This window comes from Peromyscus eremicus, chromosome 11, assembly GCF_949786415.1.
Source record: "Peromyscus eremicus chromosome 11, PerEre_H2_v1, whole genome shotgun sequence".
NCBI classification, from domain to species: Eukaryota; Metazoa; Chordata; class Mammalia; order Rodentia; family Cricetidae; genus Peromyscus; species Peromyscus eremicus.
Genome location: NC_081427.1, coordinates 7,268,412 through 7,291,358, shown reverse-complemented (window position 1 = coordinate 7,291,358; position 22,947 = coordinate 7,268,412). Strand labels below are relative to the sequence as shown.

Here is a 22,947-nt window from a genome sequence, read left to right as displayed (position 1 = left end):
GAAGAGTTTCCTATACTAGATGTGTTTTCATCTTTAGTGTCTGTTCAAAGAAACTATTGTCCTTCTTTAAACCAGTGACAACATTGGTTTGACAGTTAGCATATGCCCATTTAGTCAGTACGATATTATTCAAACACCAAATCAAAGAAAGAGAACAGCTGATTATATGGTTGGTTGCCAAGGAAGAAGAGAAGGTACCCTGAAACTGGCAAGCAATGCACCGTGTGTTTCTTCAGTGCCAGGAATGAGGCATGGCTCAGAAGCAGCGTTCCATCCCTCCTCACACACTGTCATCTCATCACCAACAGACTCTGATAAGTTAACTTCTAAGAAGAGTTAACAGTGCTTGTAAAAATTTAAAAAAAAAAGAAGAAGAAGAAGAAGGAGGAGGAGGAGGAGGAGGAGGAGGAGGAGGAGGAGGAGGAGGAGGAGAAAAAGGAAGAAAGAGTCTGGACCCACAGAGTGGCTGTTTCCTAATTTCCCTTAGAAAAAACGCAATTGAGCATTGCAATTGAGTCGCTGCAAATTTCTCATCCATAAAGGGCCAAATGTGTTTAATAAGTCTAATTACAGGGCCAAAATAGAAATCTAATTGGCCCGGGATGGAAACATACATTTGAAAGAGGCAGAAGTGCCCATGCTTTGTCCTTGCTTCTAAGCCTGGTGGGTTTGGGCAGTGTGCAGGCCTCAGCCCTGGAGTCTGACGGGTGATGGTCTTTATCATCCCCTGTTCCTCTGATGGGTCATGTGAAGTGTGAATGCTCATCTGCAGCCAACAGGAAAATGCACATTTGGCTTGTAAATCACAGCCAAGCTCTGAGGTCTGCATTTCTCTTTATTGAGTGGCCACCTTCTGCGTTTTACAGGTTAATGTATGGATTATGTGATCTCCTAATTTAAAAAAAGCCTCCAGTGGTACCCAATGATTGCACCAGGGGAGCTCTGAGTCCTTGCTGCTCTGCTTGCTACCTGATGTGTCCCTTCTGTCATCCTGGAGGAAGATCATTTGTGTTTTTACTTTTTTCATTTTTTTTCATATTTAGAAATTGGCCCCTGGTTACGGGAGTTCAGAGCGGAGAATGCTGTGGATTTCTCGAGGTTAACCTTTGACCCAGGACAGAAAGAACTTGTCGTAGGAACAAGGTAAGAGATGATGGGTTTTGCCTCCACAGATATTTTCTGATTTCATTGTATATCTGTGCAATGATACCCGGGTTTCTGGGCTGAAATCATTGTGTACTGAATAATGTAATTTCATCTAAGAATGAAGTGTTATGTGCACGACATGTGGTAAATCCTCAGAAAGGGAGGGGGTGAGCTCCTGACTTCAAGTGTGGATCAACCCCTCCCTGCTGCAGCAAGTCTTCAGATCTGAATTCATGAAACTGTTCAGACCACAATCCCAGAGGAGGGTTCTTTCTGGCTTCTGTTCTTACTTTAGAGATGAGAAAAGTGAAGCAAAAAGTAAATCAACTTGTCCACAAGCATTCACCCTGTGAAACATGGGCCCCAGTTTCAAACCTAGGAACTTTGACCCAAGAAAACATGTTCTTGACTTGTGTGTGTTTTTCAGTAGAGTTCAAGAGACCATACACCTCCATGTGCTTGTGCTTCTAAACACCCACCATCCCCTTTTTTTTCTTTTCTTCTTTCTTTTTTTTTTTTTTTAGTGTCCCTGAATAGCCCAATGCCAGGAAGTTGGGAATTCAAAGGTAATATCACAATGTCTCCTGGGGGTAATCAGATTCCTGGTGTTGTCAGCACCTGTGTGTATTTGGGCACAGGGGCCCAACTCTCAGATTTAGAGTTTTCTCCATCATTTTGACTGATATTTCCTCTGAAAATGTGTGTAATTCCTACATTCAGGAACATGCCATACATAGATATGGATTCTTCTGGAACCCAAGGAAGGCATCTTGAGCATTTTTTTATATCAGACACATTTGTACGTAATAAGAAGTATATTTTGTAGATTGAAAATTTGAAAATCCCCATATAGACCAGAGTGAAGCTCAATTTAAATTGGGTTCTGGGTCTTCCAGATAAACAGAATATCTCCAAGAATTATCTCCTTTAGAGCCTACGTCAGAGCATTTGGGAAGGACATAAGGGGTCACTGAGTCAACTCTACACTACAGCTCACCTGTGGCTTCCTAGAAGCTCTAATGCATGCCTTCAATGCACAGGTTGTGTGATATGCAACTGTTACTGTAGGTGAATGGAGAGAAGGTAGTCTGGGTCACAGTGTTGGGTGGTGCTGCATGGGACAGTTGTGAGGAGGCTGTGGGTGTGAGCCAGACAGATTCTTGGTGTCTTTTTTTTCTTACTTTCTACAGTTGATGGGACAAGGTTGTTTCCAGGGTTGATCTCATCACCTTCCATCACTCAGAGTGTGGGCTATACATTGTAAAGGTTTTAAACTTGTCTCCTGGTCTCTAGATTTTTCTTCTCCTTTTGTAACCATAGCTAACATCCTCTTTTATGTAATGTCTGCATTTGTGAGCACCATTGGACACGAACTGGCTCTCTGGTGTGACTGGCAATACTCTGCTTTGTGTCTCCTGTCTCATAATTTCCCACATGGTCTAGGCCTATGGAATTATTAGGTTTCCCATAGCTATACAGTATACTTTCCTTCTTCCAGGATCGGGTTTACTTTTTTCTTTAATACTGGCTAATTCCTCAATCAACCCATGCCATTTTTTTCTTCTTGGCTACATCCTTCTCACAGAGAAGGACCTGACTCAATGTCCTCTACTGGTCATGAACATTACCTGCTTTGCCCTGTTCCATTAATACTCAAGGGTCTACTGTTCTGACTACACTATTGATGTTATTGTATTATTTCTTCACAAGGGCCATCTTTTTCTTAGGTATCAGAGTATGAGTCAAGTCTTTTTGTTTGCTTTTTTGTTTTATTAAAATGTAGAATAATGTCTTCCTCCTTGTAGAACCCCAAAGATATCAGACCATGCAACAAGCTTAATCTCAGGTTTTATTTGTCCCTTTATACATCTGTAGGAAATTTTAGGAAAACAGAGTTAGAATGACCTCTAGATAGTTACATTTGGAATGAGCATGAGAAGACGAGAGGCTATAAACCTCAAGGCTTGTGTTTAACTGTGATCTAACAGGAACAGGCCCTTTTCTCAAAAGCAGGTACAAATATGATCCCAGCCAGTGTTGATCCTGCATCCCCGACTCCTCTTTCAAATCTTTTAAAAAGGCTTTTCATTAGCTTAGCTCAAGAGTCTTCACCATCTCTGGAAGACTGAAAACTTCAGCATTTGGTCAAGATACCAGCTTCTCTTAACAGATGTGAGAAAACACAGAGTAAACTGAAGATTGTGACAGGCTGTCTTCTGTGCCTGCTCTGGGTGCAGTAGCAGCTAGATATGGTTCTCAATGGAACATTGTCCCTAGGTGTCCCTATTTGACATAGCATTGCTTCCCAAGCCCAGGTCCGCTGGAAGCGAATGGACCAGAGCCTGAGTCACCCTGGTGGCCAGTGTAAGGTGAACACAGACAAAAATGCAGTATGCTCAGTGATGCCTGAATTTCAGATAAGCAAAACATATTATTTTATAGTAAGTATGCTTTGAGAGCCTGGAGACCCTAGGGACCCAGGCTGTATCTTATACTCTAGAACAGTGTTTAATACATTGTGGGTACTTGATAAATGAAGAAGGAAGGAATGGACTGGGCTTCCCAAGCTCCGTGATCAAGAGCCTGTTTCTGGGTGTAATTTCCTTATCTTTAAAGTTGGTATGATAGTTTTCACCCCTTCCAGCTGTTGTGAAGATTAATGAAACAGTCCATGACAAACTGTTGCCACATTAACAGGTTCCCAGCAAGCCCACAGTGTGACGAAGCCCTGCACTTTCCAGATGAGTCCACGTTCATGCACATACACATTTCAGGCAGATAACTCTGAAGGAGGAGAGCAGGAATTCCATCTAGGAAATTTGGTGGGATTAGGCTGAGCACATTTGGGAGGGAGTATGACCACTTATGAAATTTTAAAAATAGCCCAGCCCTCGGGTTCTTTTTGGGAAGGCATGACCTAGCAAGACAAGTTTGGATAGCATGTGTGCTTTTTCAGAAACCAGTAATGGTTTAAAAATATGAACTGTGGAAAAATAGAACAGGCCTATTTATTTTGTTCATAGTTAGCCCTAGATATTGTGAAACCATTCCTGGGCCAGTTTCCCTTTATATCAGTGATGCTTTATGTCCCCAAGAGTGAAGTCAGTTAAAGATCCTTAGCACTCTTTGATAAGGAGAGCTTATTGTGCAGCAGAAGAAAAATACTTCTTCAGGCAATTTGTGCTTATGGGGCACCAGAAGGGATTTGAATTGGAATCCATGCAATTTCTAGAAAGGTTCACTCATTTACCATTTCCAAGGTGTGTGGTGACTTTCATATGAATTTAAATGCATTGGCATTCAAATCCTTCTTTGCTCCTGCTTCTTGAAAATTTAATAATGTTTGCATTTGCAACCATTACACTTGGCCAACTTCCTTCTAAGGGAATGTGGAAAACTCAGTAAGACATAAGGAAATCAGCACTTCCAGGGACAGCCACAATTCACCTTTCACTTATTTGCTTATGGTATTTGACTCCCATGTGTTTCCATTCTTAGGATAATATGTGTCGGGTGGCTGTATACTGCTTGCCACAAAACCTACAGAAATCAATTTCATGGAATGAAAAAAGAAAAGAAAATCAAGGCAAAAGAATCAAGGCAACTGCTCAGGGTTTTTTTGTGGATAATTGTGAAAGGAATGACAGTCATAATACTTCACAAGCTACAAGCCTCAGTTTGCTGTGCATAGAATTGTAGCAACAGATGTGAGAGAGGGAGATAACATTTTTATTTTGCAAATGAGTTCTTGTGCCTCAGACTCTATCTAATGGGTGGCAAATGATGGTCCCGAATCACAGGGATAGGTGCCATGTATTAGATTTGAATGATGATTGCAAATGACAGGTGACGTGATGCACACAGCATGATGTGTGGTACCAGTTATTTGCAAGTTAGCCACATTTAATAATACAAAATGCCGGGCACTTGTCTTGAAGGAGTGCATCATTACAGCCCCTGCAGTGTCTTTGCTATAGGGCAACGGAGAAGAAATTGAGGTTTCCTTTGTGGCTATTTGGACATTTGTCTTCAAAGTGGCTTTCTAAATGAAAGCACAGTTCAATAATCTATCTTGTTTTTCAAATGTTTTTCCTTTAAATTCTTTGTTTCCTATGCTGTCAATTATTCACTTTCCATATTTACTTTCTGACAATCTTATTCTTCGTCTACAGTTTTCTATGTGATGGGCCTATTTGCAACCTGTGGTGTTTTAGTCAAAAAGGACCCTGTTAGTCTTCACAAACCAACCCACAGTCTAGATGACTCAACCATCTGTATATATAAGGTGGTGAGATTGGGACCCAGAAACCTTATATGTGGATCAGATAATGATCATGAATTAATAATCAAATTTAATGATTTATTTTTATGGAAATATTTTGTTTTAATTTTATCAGAAATCTATCACAATGTGGTAACATTATGACTATACCAAGCAGATGGATGCTGGGTATGTGTAAGTCTCCTTATACACATGATCAAATGTGAGGGCCAGCCCTACAGATCTGACCTCAGTATAGATCCCCCCATGGCTGTGCACATGAATTGGTGTCAGGACCCCTTTATGGGTGCATATTTTGCACACTGGATTGATCATTCCAGCTCCTGTGTCACCATTCTAATTAGTAAACATTTTTCTATATAGTAAATGATATGTCTTTGTATTCCTGCACAGAAAATGGTATAGATTACAATCAGCCTGGCTTTTTGTTTTGTACGCTTTTATAGGAAAACTAAATAGTTATTAGACCAAGTGCTTTCAACACAGGGCTCAGTTTCATCAGAAATCACAGTGAGTGGAGTTGTTGAATAATTTCAGTGTATTTTTTAACCATTTGTTTTTCCTCGTGTTTAACTCTCTAAACCTGAAAATTAAAACAAGGAATGAGTCACGCACTTTACTTCTGGTTGAATTTACTTCATGTATTCAGAACTGCTAAAAATCTTAAATGCATTGAAATTCTGGGTTTGTATGGGATATTCATAGTTCTATGCCCTGGGCATCACAGACCACCAACAATTTAGTTCTTCACTGTGTGTGGCTGAGGAGCCAAGAAAGGGCATTTTTCTAAGTTGTTCTTTGAAGCAAGAAAACAATGTATATAATTGGTTGAACTGCATGTTCCTAGACAGTGGCTACTTTGTTGTTCCTACCAGGCTGAGCCGTTCATTCCTTTGATGGTTTGCCTTGAGTTGGTTCTGGCTTGTTCACATAGGAAGCCAGGACACTGGAGTTGGGTCTTCCTAATGACCTCACAGTGAATTGTTTTGAGAGAGGGCCTGTTCTCCTAAGACTATGCTAAATAAGAAGACAGACTTCAGTTTATTTAAAATGAGTTTTTCCCGGACAAAACAAATATTCTACTACTTCTAATGAAGGTGTGTGTGTGAGAGAGGCTATTTTAGAATCAGCTAAACTTTACTTTTCCAATATTGACTAATGCCATTCTCTATTTTTCAGGTAGTGATAATCCCTGTTTTTTGCTTTAAATTTTCCCCCAAGATTTAACAAGCTGGAAGCACTGTATCATTTAAAGTAAACCTAGAAATGTTTACAGGATCAACAGTACAGCTTCCAGCAGAAATATCTCTTCCTGATTTAGAAGGATGTATCTTAGTCAGGCTTATGAAATTAAAGGTAGCAAGTGCCAAGGGGATGAAATCAGTGATTGGGAGTGAATCCAAGAAACAGTGGTGCCACCATGTACAGAAACCTGAGGGGAGGGGATGACCATAAGGATGCTGTGTTCTCATTAATTATGACTTAGGAGAAGCAGTTGGAGATGGAAAGAGGAACGGTGCTGCTCATTGCTACCCCTTTTGGTTATATGACCTCACCTGAACTTTTACTCTTAGACTTAATTACATCTTCTTTTCTTATCTTTTTCCTCCGTGGAGCTGGTATTAAGTGCATTGGTGCTTAAGATGCTTTACTTCATTAGCATGGTTCAAGGTAAGCCATCATTTAATTTTTAGGTTAAAATAATAGAGGGTCTGTCTCCCTGGGTTGCACCAGGTGCTCCAGTGAGCCAAGATCTGAAGCCTTATATCTGGGCGATATTAGTGAGATGTAGTTGTTTAAATAACATCGTAGACTTGTCTAGGGAGTGCAGTCTTTTGGATCATTACCAATTAGTCTTAGTCTTTGGTTACAGTTTCCTGTTAAGGGTTTAAGACCATGCAGGTGGCCAAAATTAATTTATTTTTGTACTGTTGAGGCCAGTAGAGGATTTAGTCTTCAGGGTTACTTGAGCTTGAGATAAGTGGGATAGTTATTCTTTGTACTAGGGACCTAACTCTGGCTTATTGAGTCAACAGTCACTGCACAGACACTCCCTCCCCATTTTAGCTTCTTACTCCAAGATAGGACAGAATGAAAGAGTCAAGGTCTTAAAGACTTTGAAGAAATGGGTATGTTTTGGTTTGTTTGTTTAAAGAGACAGGTTTTGTAAGAAGTATCAGATTTGAATCTTTTCTACCAAAATCTCATGTGTAGGACAAGAATTTAAAATCTTTTTATCTCCCTCACCTTGGAAGACTTCTATCCAAATGTTTTAGTCATTCCTACCCTGTAGCTGGAGTTTTCTCCAGTCCTGCCTGGCACAAGGTCAGGACAAATCTCTCTCACCCACCAGTCCCGCAGCTGCTCACATACAACCAAGTAAACACACAGAGACTTATATTACTTATAAACTGTATGGCCTTGGCAGTTCTTGCTATCTGTTCTCATATTTTAAATTAACCCATTTCTATTAATCTATAAGTTGCCACGTGGGTCGTGGCTTACCCGTATCTTAAGAACTTCTCATGGTGATGGCCGGCAGCATCTCTCCCTGTCCTAGCCTTCCACTTCCCCCTTCTTTTCTCTCTTTGTCCCGCCTATACTTCCTGCCTGGCTGCTGGCCAATCAGCATTTTATTTATACAGTGCGATATCCACAGCACTACCCAGTAAAACCTTTGTTTCTATCTCTGTTCTAGGAATTTGATGGTTTGGAGTAGTGAGTCTATTCTCGTTCGAGTGATGACCCCTCTCCCTTTCCTCCTCCATTTCCTAGGTGCCAATTTCTTTCACACTAGCCAGTTGAGTACGATTGTGAGGTAGGACCCCAGCCACTGGGGACAAGACACAGTCACCACCTGAGTTAGAACAAAAATACAATTGTACTTCCTATTTCCTGTCCTGCTGTATGTTCACTCTTCCTGAGCATACTCTCATGAACAAGAGTAAGGTTTGTCTTGTCCAGACCAAACAAACAAAGTTTAATTATATTCCCTTTCCACTTTTTCTTTTCTTTTTCTGCATAGTCTGTTTGATTAATTAACTTGACCTATGGCCTCATGATTTTTAAAAATGTCTCCTCTTAAAGATATGCAGCTTTAACAGGGATAGAATGGGAGAGCAATGGAAGAGATATCTTGATAGAGGGAGACATCATGGGAATAGGGAGAAACCTGGTGCCAGGGAAGTTCCAGGAATCCACAAGGCTGACCCCAGCTTAGACTACTGTCAATAATGGAAAGGGTGCCTGAGCTGGCCTACTCAGGTTATCAGATTGATGAATACCCTAACTATCAGCATAGAGCCTTCATCAGGTAATTTGATGGAAGCAGACGCAGAGACCCACAGTCAAGCACCAGGATGAGCTTTAGGAATCCAGTTGAAGAGAGAGAAGAAAGATTCTATGGGCAAGGGGCATTAAGATCATGATGGGGAAACATCCAGAGACAACCAAAACAAACTAGTGGGAACTCATGAACTTTAGACCAACAGCTGTGGAACCTCCATAGGAGTGGATTAGGCCCTCTGCATAAACAAGACAGTTATGTAGCTTGGTCTGCTTAAGGGGCCCCCTGGCAGTGGGATCAGGATCCATCCCTGGTGCATGAGTTGGCTTTTTGGAGCCCATTACCTGTGATGGGACACCTTGCACAGCCTTGATGAAGGGGGAGGATCTTGGACCTACCTCAACTGAGTGTTCCAGGCTTTGCTGACTCCCCATGGGAGGCCTTACCTCTTTGGAGGAGGGGCTGGAGGGTGGGCTGGAGGGGAAGGCTGAGGGAAGCAGGATGAGGGATGAAAGGGGGATTATCTGTGGTTGGTGTGGTGATATTGTGTTCCCCAAAATATTGTGCACCCTAATAAACTTATCTGGGGTCAGAGAACAGAACAGCCACTAGATAGACATAGAGGCCAGAAAATGGTGGCACACTTGCCTTTAATCCTAGCATTCTGGAGGCAGAGATACATCGGGATCTCTGTGAGTACAAAGCCACACAGGAAACAGCCAGGCATGATGACACATACCTTTAATCCCAGGAAGTGATAGCAGGAAGCAGAAAGGTATATAAGGTGTGAGGACCAGGAACTAGAGCTGGTTAAGCTTTTAGGCTCTTGAGCAGCAGTTCAGCTGAGATTCATTCCATCTGAGGACTCAGAGGCTTCCAGTCTGAGGAAACAGGATAGCCTGAGAAGTTGGCAAGGTGAGGTTAGCTGTGGCCTGTTCTGTCTCTCTGTTCTTTCAGCGTTCACCCTAATATTTGGCTCCCATGTTTTTTATTAATAAGACCCTTTAAGATTCGTGTTACAGGTTGGTATGTAAAATGAATAAATTTCTTAATAAAGGGAAAAAAAAGAAACATGATTAGTTTAAAAACCTTCAAGCTATTTAAATTTATGTCAATAAATTTGATGGGCATAGATAAAATAAATCCATTGTATTGTGGAGGGAGCCTTAAATATGATATGACAGGACATGGGTCAGTTTCTGTTTTGATCTGTGCATGTCTGAAGTCTGTGTGTTGAGAGTTTCATGTGTTTGGCCAGTGAATAAATGGTCTAAGGACAATGAGAACTTCTAGCCATAAAATACAAGTCATTAGATTTACTGTCTCGAACCCACAGGAAAACAATTGTGATGAGTAGACACGGGGCGGGCTGTGATGTCGGATAACAGAAACACAGACAACTAGGTACAATAAATATGTTCCTGTGTTCTACAGAACTGTGGGGTGGCCCTAGTTCACAACAGATTAGTATTTATTTTGTGAAAAACTGATGAGGGGATACAAAGGCTGCAGATACAAAATAAGGACAAGGAGAGAGGAACATTAGTTCCCCTGATTTGCTTAGGACCTATCATGCGTGTACTGAAACATCACAATCAGCTCAGAAGGATGTACAATTTTTATCTGTCTGATTATGAAAGATTGTTTTCAGAAGATTGAAAAAATTGTTAACTCCCCAGTTCTCGTCCGAACACACTGTACAAATGTATAGATCTGTCAGATTAAATCCTCTAAACTTGTATAATTTAATAATAATAACAAAAATAACACAGCTTTGACCTATAGTGTGTGTGTGTGTGTGTGTGTGTGTGTGTGTGTGTGTGTGTGTGTATGTGTTCTGACTTTGGTATCCTTCATCTAGTATTTACCAAATATTGGTGTACTTAAGGATCAGTTCCTCCAAAATTAAGCCTCCTCGATGCTGGTCCTGGCTCTGTGAATTCTTGTGCCCTAGCAGAATGTGCTTAGACAGGAGGGGTCTGTTTTAAGAAAGATTTCTAACTGTGTGTTCTTCATGCATCTTCTATTATTTTGTTATTCCTTTCACATGTGTGTGTTTGTGCACACATATGTGTGTATATGTAGGTGTGTGTGCAAATGTATGTGCGTGTATCTGAGGCCCAAGGTTGATGTCACCTTATTCATTTGGGCAGTGTCTTGCTTGACACCAGCACTCTCTGATAGGGCCAGTGTAGCATATTTATCTTGCTTTCAAGCTCCTGTCTCTGCCTTCCAAGTACTGGGATTATAGACAGGCTTGCCATGCCCAGTAGGTATTTAAATGGGCTCTGGGAAGCCAAACTCCTGTCTTCATTCTTTTGTAGTAAATATTTTAATAATTTAGCCATCCCCCAAACCCTCTGAGTCCTTTAAGAAGAAAAAAAAGAAAAAAAAAAACAAAACCTCACATCTCTTTTCTGTGTTTGGGCTTGGAGAAAGTAAGCATAGCCAGATATTTATCTATTTATTTGTTTAATAAGCAAACCATTATTTAACATGCATATAGTTGTTTAGATATTAAAATAAATAATTAATAAAATTCTCCATTTTATGAATATGAAAGACTTGGCATGGATGTGGTAGTGATTAAGTCCTATGTATGTGACACTGGTTTTAAGTGTTAAGAGAGTTTTCTTCTGAGTTAGTTCTGCATGGGACTCGAGAATTCATTATTTTATGTAGTTTCCTTTTAGGACCCTTAATGCATCTACTATTTACTAAAGATACAGTATGCTGTGAAGTATTGGGTAATGAAGATGAAGTGTGTTCAACTTCAAATGTAAGAGTTGGTTAACAGTGGCCCCTGAGTTGGCTTTCTGTGTTTTGCTAATAAAGTTTTATTGGGGCACAGTCATGTCTGTTCATTTGCACCATGACTGCAGCTGATTTGGAGCTATAAGTACAAATTTTACTATGTGTGGCATAGACCACAGAGGTGCAACGTTTTCTATCCTGGTTTATTCCTGACTTTTGGCTTTGCAGGGTAACAGGGACACGAGTAATAATTTCTTTGTTAGCAGTTTGGGTGGCACTGAGGACACTAGCAGCAAAGAGCTTTGATGGTACTTGAGGCAAGGAAGGCTGTGCTGAGAAAGCACCATCCAGGTGGGCCTTGGAGATGCTTTGAGCATGGGTAGACACGAGAAGGATTCTCACAGGAAAGTGACAGAACTTCCTGAGTCTGGGGAAGAAGAGCTTAGAATGGGGATTTGGGTAGTGACTGAAAAAGGAAAGTGACTGTGGCTGAGGCCTCAGGTCAAAGGCAGAGCTTGGAATTGATCTTCTAACAAAAGGATTGGCAACTCTTGACACAGGCCCAGGGCTCTCGCCTGGTCTTTGTAGACTGCAGAAGAACTGCCAGACTCACTGGTTTGTTCAGATCCTGCTCTACATGGCATTGGAATGCTCCTGCCGACAGTAGAGAGACGCCCCAGACTTCCACACCTGTGTGTTCTTGTGCTCATGTCTGCATGAGGAGATGCTGCTACTGTACTCTGTGTGCCAGGCTTAGGTAAGATGCTAGCTGAGGTTGTGCTCAGGTAAGAAAGAACCTGAAGTTCAGAATGGAAATAGGAGGGGAAACAGGTGCAGACATTTGTCAGAATTTGGCTTGACAGTGATTTATGACAAAGAAAATGGGGTGTGTGAGGGCTAGGGCCCAGGGATACTTCAGTGGGATTCACTGCGAAGGGGCGTGTTGGTGAATGAGCAATGAGTCTGGTTATGTAGAGCTGTATGTGGACTAAATAGAAAGTTCTACTAACTGAAGAAAGACCAGAGAAATAAGTATACATATAAGTAATTAAAATGGTGAGCATTCCTAGGAAATCACAAGCTAAAGGAGTCGGAACTACTTTGTTGCTGTTGTTTCAGGTGATAAGTTTCTCTATTAACTGGAAAATAGAAAATAACAAATCACACACATAACAGCTACATGGGAGTAGAAGTCAGCATCGACCTTATTAAGTGAGCAATAGAATCATCCAAACCTCAGAGATCCGCGAGTCGTCTTTAAAGCATAACAAGGTTGAAATGATCAGAGAGATTGTTAACAATGTTGACGTGTAACTTTTGTTCAAAGTATATGTCTCGGGAAAGGTTTCTCTTAATTGGTTTCCTTAATGCCAGCCTCGAAATCTGCCAGCATCACTTCATTGTTGCTAAATGAGAAGCTACTCTGTTTCTGAGCCTTTACTCTTATTTTTAAAAATCATTGTGGATTGATTTCACTTTGCTCTTCTTCATCTTTTTGTTGTCTTTGGGATAGAGTCTTGCTTTGTACCCCAGACTGTCCTCAAACTCATATGACAATCCTGGCTTGGCCTTCTGAGTGCTGGAATCCTGTGGGTGCACCACAATGTACAACAAGATCTTATTTTTTCCCTTTTTGTCTTGTTATGATACTGGGATTGGAGATGACACTCAGCATCTTATGGATTCTGGGAAGAGGTCTAACATTTAGCTGTGTTTCCATCCTCTAATTTTGTTTCCTGTTGGAGGAATCTCATTTACGTGCTAGGCAAATGTTCTTCCAGTGGGATGTGTGTTGCTAGAGTTTTCCTGCCTGGCCCACAGTCAGGACAAATCTCTCTCACCTGCCAGTCCCACAGCCGCTCAAACCCAACCAAGTAAACACAGAGACTTATATTGGTTACAAACTGTATGGCCATGGAAGGCTTCTTGCTAACTGTTCTTACAGCTTAAATTAATCCATTTCCATTAATCTATACCTTGCCACATGGCTCGTGGCTTACCAGCATCTTCACATGCTGTTTGTCATCTTGGCATCTGGCAGTGTCTCTCTCCCTCAGCCTTCCACTTCCCAGCTTTATTCTCCTCCTTGTCCCACCTACACTTCCTGCCTAGCCAATGGCCAATCAGTGTTTTATTTATTGACTAATTAGCAACACATTTGCCATACAGAACATCTCACAGCACTTCCCCTATTTTTGTTTTTTCAAAAAGGAAGGTTTTAACCTTAACAAAGTAAAATTACATATAATTTGGGAATTTGGGCGTAGCTTCTCTTACTACTTCCTGCTGGAGGGGGGCGCTGTATCTTATGGGGACACAAAGAAAATTTTAGGATTATGGAGTAGTCTGTGAGGCTGTATTGTCTGAGCCAGTTGCCTTGAAACCATTCCGGATGTTGGATCATCTGGGCCATGGTGTCATCGGAGACATTTCAGGGGGTCTTGGCTGGTCAAACCTGATGTATCTTAATCTGGAACAAATCCATAGCCTTTGGCTTTCTGTGGGAACAAAAGCAGAGTCTCCTTTCCAAAGCAACATATCCTTAGATCCAAATTTTGAAGTCAAGGTACCTTTAAAATATACATTTTGGCATAACTCATCAGCTTTTACAATCAAATGTTTTTCTGCACTTAAAAATTCCAAAGACAACACAATCCAGATTCTCTGTGTAATATTCATCTTTACATGGATTATTTTTATATTAATTTTACTATCTCTTTAAAGACTTTATTTTTTAAAACTATGTATTTGTTTCTATGACTGTATATATCACTTTTTTTGTCTCTTTCAAGCCTATGTATCTTTTACACACATTGTAAACTATTACATCTGAATCTGTCTTATTGTGAATCTATTGCTTTAAACTGCAGCAGCTGTGGCTGCTGGCTCCGCCCACCTCAGCTTCCCAACATGGCTACATTTACCACCAGCTCTGGGAGCTACCGTGGGTCTATGCTTTTATCCAAGCAGCGTGTAGCCCAGAAACCTCTTTTTTTTTGTTTTGTACTAGCAAAGTCTAAATCCACCATGCAGCTTAATGTGCCACTTGCAGAGGCCTCATTCCCGCCATACTGTAGGTCGAGCACGCACGCTAGGAACCCACCAGTAGCTCAAACCAGCAGCTGCTGCTCATTTGAGAGAGACAATTAGGAACTGTTTTTAGCTCCATTTTAGAATCTTTTTTCTCAGTTTTTAGGTGGAAACTCTTGCCACCACATTGGATGCCATTTGTGGCTAGAGTTTTCCTGCCTGGCCCACAGTCAGGATAAATCTCTCTCACCTGCCAGTCCCACAGCTGCTCAAACCCAACCAAGTAAACACAGAGACTTATATTGGTTACAAACTGTATGGCCATGGAAGGCTTCTTGCTAACTGTTCTTACAGTTTAAATTAATCCATTTCCATTAATCTATACCTTGCCACATGGCTCGTGGCTTACCGGCATCTTCACATGTTGTTTGTCATCTTGGCGTCTGGCAGTGTCTCTCTCCCTCAGCCTTCCACTTCCCAGCTTTATTCTCCTCCTTGTCCCACCTACACTTCCTGCCTAGCCAATGGCCAATCAGTGTTTTATTTATTGACTAATTAGCAACACATTTGCCATACAGAACATCTCACAGCAGATGTGTCCACATACGTCTTATAAGCTTGTCATTTCAACATGTCCATGTGCTATTGAGATGGTTGGAAATAAGTTTTCTGTTTTGAAACATATTTCTAGTATGTGCTGCTTTTCAGGGTTCAATTGAAATACTCTTTTGTAGATAGAAAATAAAAGGAGCCGGCCGGGCGGTGGTGGCGCACACCTTTAATCCCAGCACTCAGGAAGCAGAGGCAGGTGGATCTTTGAGTTCAAGGCCAGCCTGGTCTACAGAGCAAGAAACAGGAAACTTGCAAAGCTACACAGAGAAACCTTGTCTCGAAAAACCAAAAAAAAAAAAAAAAAAAGAAAAGAAAAGGAGCCAATATGATACATGAGTGCTCGACATAGCAAACAGAAAAGTCAGAACTACTTAAAATTTCCTAATCACAGTAATATATTTCATGTTTTCTTTTAAAAACATTTTAATAAGTTATATATATAACTTATTAGATATATATGCATATATATGCATATATATATGCATATATATATATATATATATATGCTGTGGGATGGTCTGTATGTCAAGTGTGTTCAATAAATAAATCACTGATTGGCCAGTGGCCAGGCAGGAAGTATAGGCGGGACAAGGAGGAGAATAAAGCTGGGAAGTGGAAGGCTGAGTGAGAGACACTGCCAGCTGCCATGATGAGAAACAGCATGTGAAGATGCCGGTAAGCCACAAGCCATGTGGCAAGGTATAGATTAATGGAAATGGATTAATTTAAGCTGTAAGAACAGTTAGCAAGAAGCCTGCCACTGCCATACAGTTTGTAACTAATATAAGTCTCTGTGTTTACTTGGTCGGGTCTGAGCAGCTGTGGGACTGGCAGGTAAGAGAGATTTGTCCTGACTGTGGGCCAGGCAGGAAAACTCTAGCTACATATATATACGTATCTCTCTCTCTCTCTCTCTCTTTAGAGAGAGAGAGAGAGAGAGAGAGAGAGAGAGAGAGAGAGAGAGAGAGAGAGAGAGAGAAAGAGATTAGAGGTTAGAGGGAAAATAGGTTTGCACACAAGCACAGTGCCCACAGAGGCCAAAGGAGGCTCTCAGCTCCCACAGAGCTGGCATTGCAGGCAGTTGTAAATCACCTGACGTGGGCAATTGATCCCTGAAAGAACAGTATGAGCTCTTAATGATCAGTCATTTCATGACCCCCAATATTTAGAATTTTCTAAGATGTATAGAAATAATCATGATTGAACTTATGACCAAAAATTTACTTGTTCTCATACTTAAAAACATCAAAAATCTCCAGAATTAATAACCTACAGTGTAAATATCCATTGAAATACACTGTGATTGTGCATAAACCATATGTCCCTGAGTCCCCACTCCTGTGAAAGGAGCTGATGTGTTGATGGCTGGTCACTGTAGGTGGCTCATGCTCCTGGGGATGGCCACACCACCATGCACACACAGGCAGTGTTAACTGCATTCAGGGAGTTATTAGTAACAATAACCAAGAAACAAAGGGCGTTGAATTGGGAGAAATATAGGGTGAGGGTCACTAAAGGGAAGTGCAGGGAGGAAGTGGTGGATGGATATGATCAATATACCTTGTATGACTGCGTGGAACTACCAAAGAATGAAAAACATTACTTAAAATATATTTGTAATTCAAGTTTAGCTTGTTAAACACCCGTGAAAAAGAACAAGGAGAAATGTGTTCTAGAATGATTAAGACCACAAAAACAAAACATATAGGGGTTTAGAATGAACTTACCATCAGTAAACATGAAGCATTAGAAATGTCCATTTTAAACAGGTTGAGGAGCTGTGTCATTAAATTGCTTCATATCCCTTACGTTTGTTAATAAGGTTGCTCTGTTAAGGACTCCTGTTTAACTTTTTATGGAACGTTTTGTATTTCATACTGTATACCTACTATTGTTCTTCAGCTTCAACTGCTTCACATTTTTAAAATTTCACGTCTATTAATACCACTGAAAATCTGGGCATCTTGTCAAATACCACAGTGTCAAGCAGTGTGCTGCTGGGATACTGGCAGACTTTCTGATGGAAATGTGCTGTTGCCAATGCAGAGATAATAGTCTTGACCTGGGTCCAGGCTAGGCAAAGTTTCAGTTCACGGTAGCTTCTCTCACTTAGTCATACTGTGATTGTTTATATGAAATGTATTTTGTCTTCAAATTGTTCCATGACCAACCTCAGTCTAAACTTTTGTTAAACAACAAGTTCTTGTGTCCATCATTAGCATGTGTTCTATGTATACATCTGCACTTCAGTCTCTATTTTTCTCAGTGTGATGCCCATACCTCCTTCCCCCACTCACTGTCTTCTCAGTTATAACAGAACTTCTGCCTTAACACGTTAAATAAAAATTTAGACTTTTTTCTTTGCCTTTACAATCATATTCATCAGAGGCCAATTGAGTTATTCTAGAAGAATGTCATCTTAAAACACCTGTGTCTTTCATAATTAATGGAGGTCACAGTTACATTTTACGATGTCTCTAGATGAAATGAGTCGTTCAGTTAATATGCTCCTGATGGCTCAACCTTTTCTTTAACGGCCTCTGAATCATAGTACTTTACATGATGACACCATTCAACTTCATCTGTTAGGGACTGCACTGTGCCCTCAGAGAATGGATTGTTGTGTTTTGTGATTTGTTGCTAATGTTCCGCTGGGGGATGAGATGTGACCCAATGATGAGTTCTTCAGTTCTAGAGTTAATAAGACACAAACTCCAGTAGAGACAGAGGAAACCTGTTTGGACTTCTAGTGGTGGAAAAGACAAACAGGCTTTAACTTTGTCATTTGGCATCTGTCAAAGGCAATGGCTTTGCGATTTGAATTAGTCATCTGCATCTGTGGACTCTTCTGATAACATTACTCATACACTGATCTGGTTTATTGCATTTGAATGTGCAATATCTAATTTTATCCCAAGACCTTGGGAACAAATGTCTAATTTTACTCCAGAAATACTAAGGAGATACAAATCCATATTTTTGTCTAGTATAGCCATAAAACAAAACCAAGTTTACCACTTAGAAACTGTGGCTTCTTATTTCTAAAATGAGAAGAAAATATGTAAATAAAATAGTTCCTTTAAACTGTGTCACCATACACAGAACAGTTTCACATCTTAATCTTTTATACCAATGCCTTTCTCCCTTGAAGAATGACTGTTGTCCTCATTACTGCTCGTTTACATCTAGAGGTGTTATGAAGATGAATGGGAATACTTAAAGCTTTGAGCTTCTCACGAATTGGCCCATTAGAGAAACAGATGCTAAGAGCAACATTTGGTTAGCATCTCTGCTTGGCTGGGAGCCTACAACATCACTCTTGCATGTTGGAAAGGTTGGTGGCCTTTCTCCTGGACCTCACATATATTGTTTTCCCACCTCTGTGCTCACACAATTGCAAGATAAAGTGTGTGCCTCCTCTGCAGTGCCCTGGAGAACACCCATTTGCAGGGAACATAGATCTTACTTTGTGGTGTGAGTGGCCCAGCGTCTGGGAGTATCAATTTTTTATTCCTTTTAGAAGATTTTCTTTCTTTTTGTAACCTTTAACTTCATAGGTCACTGACCTAAACTGTAATAGATCAAGTTGTCATGAGAGATTTAAGGTCCTTCTTGTTGCTTAGCTGGACTGGAATTTTTGTGTAGCCAAAGTAGTCTTAAGTCTATGCTGGGAGGAAAGCAGTTGAGAAAGAGGTTGGAGGTTAGCAGGGCCCAAAGTGTTTGCTCAGATCATTTGGTCCAGGGGAGGGGATTAAAGGAATCCTGTCAGCACTTCACTTGGGATTTATCTTATAAAGAATATCTTTCAAATAGTTGGGCATTGTTGTTGAAGAAGACTAAAATGTGCAATGTTACATATTTGTAGTATAAAAAGAACCATCAGAATATTTGAGTAATTACTTGGATTTCCTGTTATCTATTATTTATTAAACACACATTTAAAAGAATCTACTATGCTGTGCCCTTCAAAAAAAAAAAAACAAACCAACAAATAAAAATAAAACCAAAACAAACAAGAACACAGCCCTACAGAGATTCAATCAACTAACATAAAAATGTACATTTAAGTAGATACTGGTAATAAGCAAGGCTATACATAGTTCCCGTGACTTCAGTTTCAAATTTCCCACATCAGTTTTTTTTTTTTTTATCAAGAATATAGTGTAGATGTAATCAACCTTCTTATTAAATAAGAAACACAGAACCAATGCAAAGAAGAAAGCCAAGAAGTCAGAGCTAAGAGCTAAAACCTTACCCTTCCTCCTGCAGTGGTCCTACCTCTCCGAACTCACTAGCCCTGTGTTAATGTCTTTATATAGTGTTCCTGTTCTGCCTTCTCATTGGTTGTAAACCCAACCACATGACCGCCTCGTCACGGCCTGTCTGTATAGGCCTCCAGGTTTTCCTTGCTTGGTATTGAGATTAAAGGCATGTGTGTCCAATAATGGCTGTATCCCTGAACACACAGAGACTTACCCAGCTCTGCATACCAAGTGCTGGGATTACAAGTGTACGCCACCACTGCCCTGCTTTCCTATGGCTTGCTAATAGCTCTGACCTCCGGGCAACTTTATTTATTAACATACAAATAACATTTTAATACAAATAAAATATCACCATATTTCCCCTTTTCTATTTTAATAAAAAGGAAAAAAGAAAAAGCTTATAATTAACATAAGAAAAACTATATACAAAAGTACAATAACTATATACAATATATACAAGTAATAAATACCTAAACAATGTCTAGTTCATTTGTATTTGACAAATTCAGAGAAAATAATTCCATTATCTATTCTATTGTATCTAATTCACTTTCTATCCTAATTAATCGTCAACTATAACTAACTAATCTTCAACTCCCTCAGAGGCCCAAGAAGGAAATAGTATTAGCTAACAAAAAAAATAAAAACAGGAAGTATATGCAAGCAACTTCCAAAAACTTGTGAGTTGACAGAAACAGCCAGCTGCCTGGACAATCATCTGAGGTTTCTCCGCAGTGTTGGGGCATCATCTTCAGCCTATAGGCTTAGCGTATCTGACAGACTCATTTGCGAAGTAGAATGTACACAAGGTCAACAGTTCAACCTCACATTGGGTGAGAGCAGTCTATATACCAGAAATACCTGAATTCCACTAGTTTCATGTCATGATTCAGGATTTTAAATTCTGGAAATTGTTGATGTTTTTTGAATTCAGCTGTCCATTCTTCTTGGCTATGTGTGTATGTGGCTTCATTTCAGCATCCCGTTCTTCTCCACATCCCTCTATTAAATGCCATTCTTCTGTTGAGAGGTGTGAGCTTAATTACTCTTCAAGAATGACTGTTTCAGCTACCTCCCCATTGCACATCAGAAGCCATCGGCCCACTGCCTGTTCAGCTGCCTTCAAAGAAAAGGGCACTGTACCTTTCCCGGATTACGAAGACCACTTCAGGGATGGTGCTATATTGTCCTGGCCTCAGAAGATGCCTTTTGATAAAGCCATAACCACACTTGTTTTGACAAGAATCAGTAGTCCTTTGTTTCATGTCTTGTCTGTCCTGTTCGTCAGCAGTTGATTCGAGGATACTTTGTTGTCCAGTGGCTAACTTTTGCTACAATGAAAGTTAACTCCAATTGCAGTTTTTTCAATGCCCATATTTTCTCTGAAGTAGATTGGTACTGTCAGGAGCTGACATGTCTCATAGTCATAACAAAAAAGAAAATTTTTCTAAGTTATTAAAACATTTTAAATGCCATATTCTGTAGATCTCTGAAGGGTTTGAAGATAACCTGTCTATCTAAAATATATCTACTCAATCTTTAAAACATACCTAATATAACTACAAGTTCTATTATAATGTCTAACTACTAACTTCCATTTCTTTATATCCTAATAGTTGGTAATAACAACATTCAAGGATTAGAAAATTGCATTACATTGTTAAATGAATGGTACAATTAGAAATATATAATAATATATATAATTTGTATACAATATAAAACAATCCAATCCAATGTAAAGTATTTACATTTTTTTCTTTCTTTCTTTCTCTCTTTTTTTTAATAAGAACCTTAAATCTAATCTCCTTTGCTTAGCCCTTTTCCTCACCCTTTACAACAACTTGTAACCAACCCCCCTAATCAATGAAAATTATCCCAGACCCAAAACCCATTAAAAGACCTAAAAGACCAAAAAAACCAACCACCCCACACCACCTCTTTAGGAATGTGGGCGTCGTATTCTTGAAATTGCTTCCTGCTGGGTATGGGCGAAGTTATCTTTATCCTGAAAGAAAAATTTTAGGTTAATTGTCAAATTCTAGGAAAGGTAACTATATCCTTCGTTATCCAGTCTGTGTATAATGCCAAAGTTCAGGGTTTATCTCAAATCCTTATTCAAGTAGTCTTTGAGACTGGATCATCTCAGCTAGCGCTCTCAAAATTGCTCTGAGCACTTTGTAGTTCAAAGCTGATCTGTAGATGATGTTTGTCAGCTTAGTGATGTTATTATTGTCCACGTGGAATTGTTGTTGTTGTGGGGCCCCATCTTCTTCCTGGAGACTTCAGTTGATGTTAGGCCTGACCGTGATTTCCTGCAAAAAACTGATGAGACTCGGACATAAAGACTATATATGCGGCTTTTTAGAATTAGTTAGTACTCTATATGACCATTTATATCTTAACAAAGTTTAAAATGTATATATATATATTAATCTTGTAAATTTTGATATAAATTTCATACTTTAAGAAAAGTTTAAAGAATCAGAATAGAATCAAAGAGTTGAGATTAGTAATAGAATAGTCCCTTAATTAATTTGGCTTTTCTCCTGTCCCATAGCAGAAGATGGCTCTTTTCCTCTGGCATGATACAGGGAGTCTGTATTTTCCTTTTAACAACATGCTTGAGTTTAAAGAAGGAGCGAGCCATTCTCCAACTCCAAAGTCAGCTTTAAATTTTAATTGAACTGGGACTATTAGAAGTTAAATAGTGTTAAATCTTTAAAGAAAAGCAGAAACAAATATTTAGGAAGACATAAAATTTTTTAGGTAACATACCTATACGCCATTTCAATCTGTTTCTTAGGATAGACGATTTGTCCCTTTTCTTCAGTTGTCTCATTTGTCCAGTGTTCTTCAGATTCCTTAACCTTCATTCTCCTAAAAGACAAAAACAAAAACCTTTCCCCAAGGTTTTTTGGGGATGTTCCTTTTTGGCAAGTTACTATCTGATTAAATGAAAAGATATATGTTACTGGTGTAAGTTAGTTTAAATTGGATGTTCATGATAGTTGATGAACTATCACCTCCTCTAATTAAGAGGTCTCTCTTGTTCAAATCGAACCTTTATCAATTTTGATGGTACCCACAGCTTATCTTTTCCTGTAGAAATAAAAGCAAAACCTCGTCTCCAATGTAATACATATCCTGGTTTCCATTCTGAGGTCAGCACATCCTTAAAGTATATAGGTTGATTTAATTCTGTAGTTTTTTCTATTATCCAATGTCTCTCTGCAGCTGTTGTTCCTTTCTCATTGGCACTGAGAAAATTCAAAGTTAATAGAGCATTATGTAGTCTATTTCTGGGGGTTTTTGTTACTCTTTTCTGTTTATTTAGCATATCCTTTAGAGTTCTGTTTGATCTTTCTATAACTGCTTGACCTGTAGGATTATGTGGTATACCTGTAATATGGTTTATATTATAATAAGCAAAAAACTGTTTCATTTTAACAGAGACATATGATGGAGCATTATCAGTTTTGATTTGTGCAGGTATACCCATAATGGCCATAACTTCTAGCAAATGAGTGATTACAGAATCAGCTTTTTCAGAACTCAAAGCAGTTGCCCATTGA

General features: G+C 39.7%; 1 protein-coding gene across 1 annotated transcript in view; it reads left to right on the top strand.

Moving 5' to 3' along the window:
• Sema5a (semaphorin 5A) overlaps nucleotides 1–22,947 on the top strand; it is a 485,625-nt gene that overhangs the window by 217,841 nt on the left and 244,837 nt on the right. Inside the window, exon 4 of the mRNA XM_059276245.1 lies at nucleotides 1,044–1,143. Coding sequence (XP_059132228.1) covers nucleotides 1,044–1,143 — 100 coding nt within the window. The remainder of the gene's footprint in view (nucleotides 1–1,043; nucleotides 1,144–22,947) is intronic.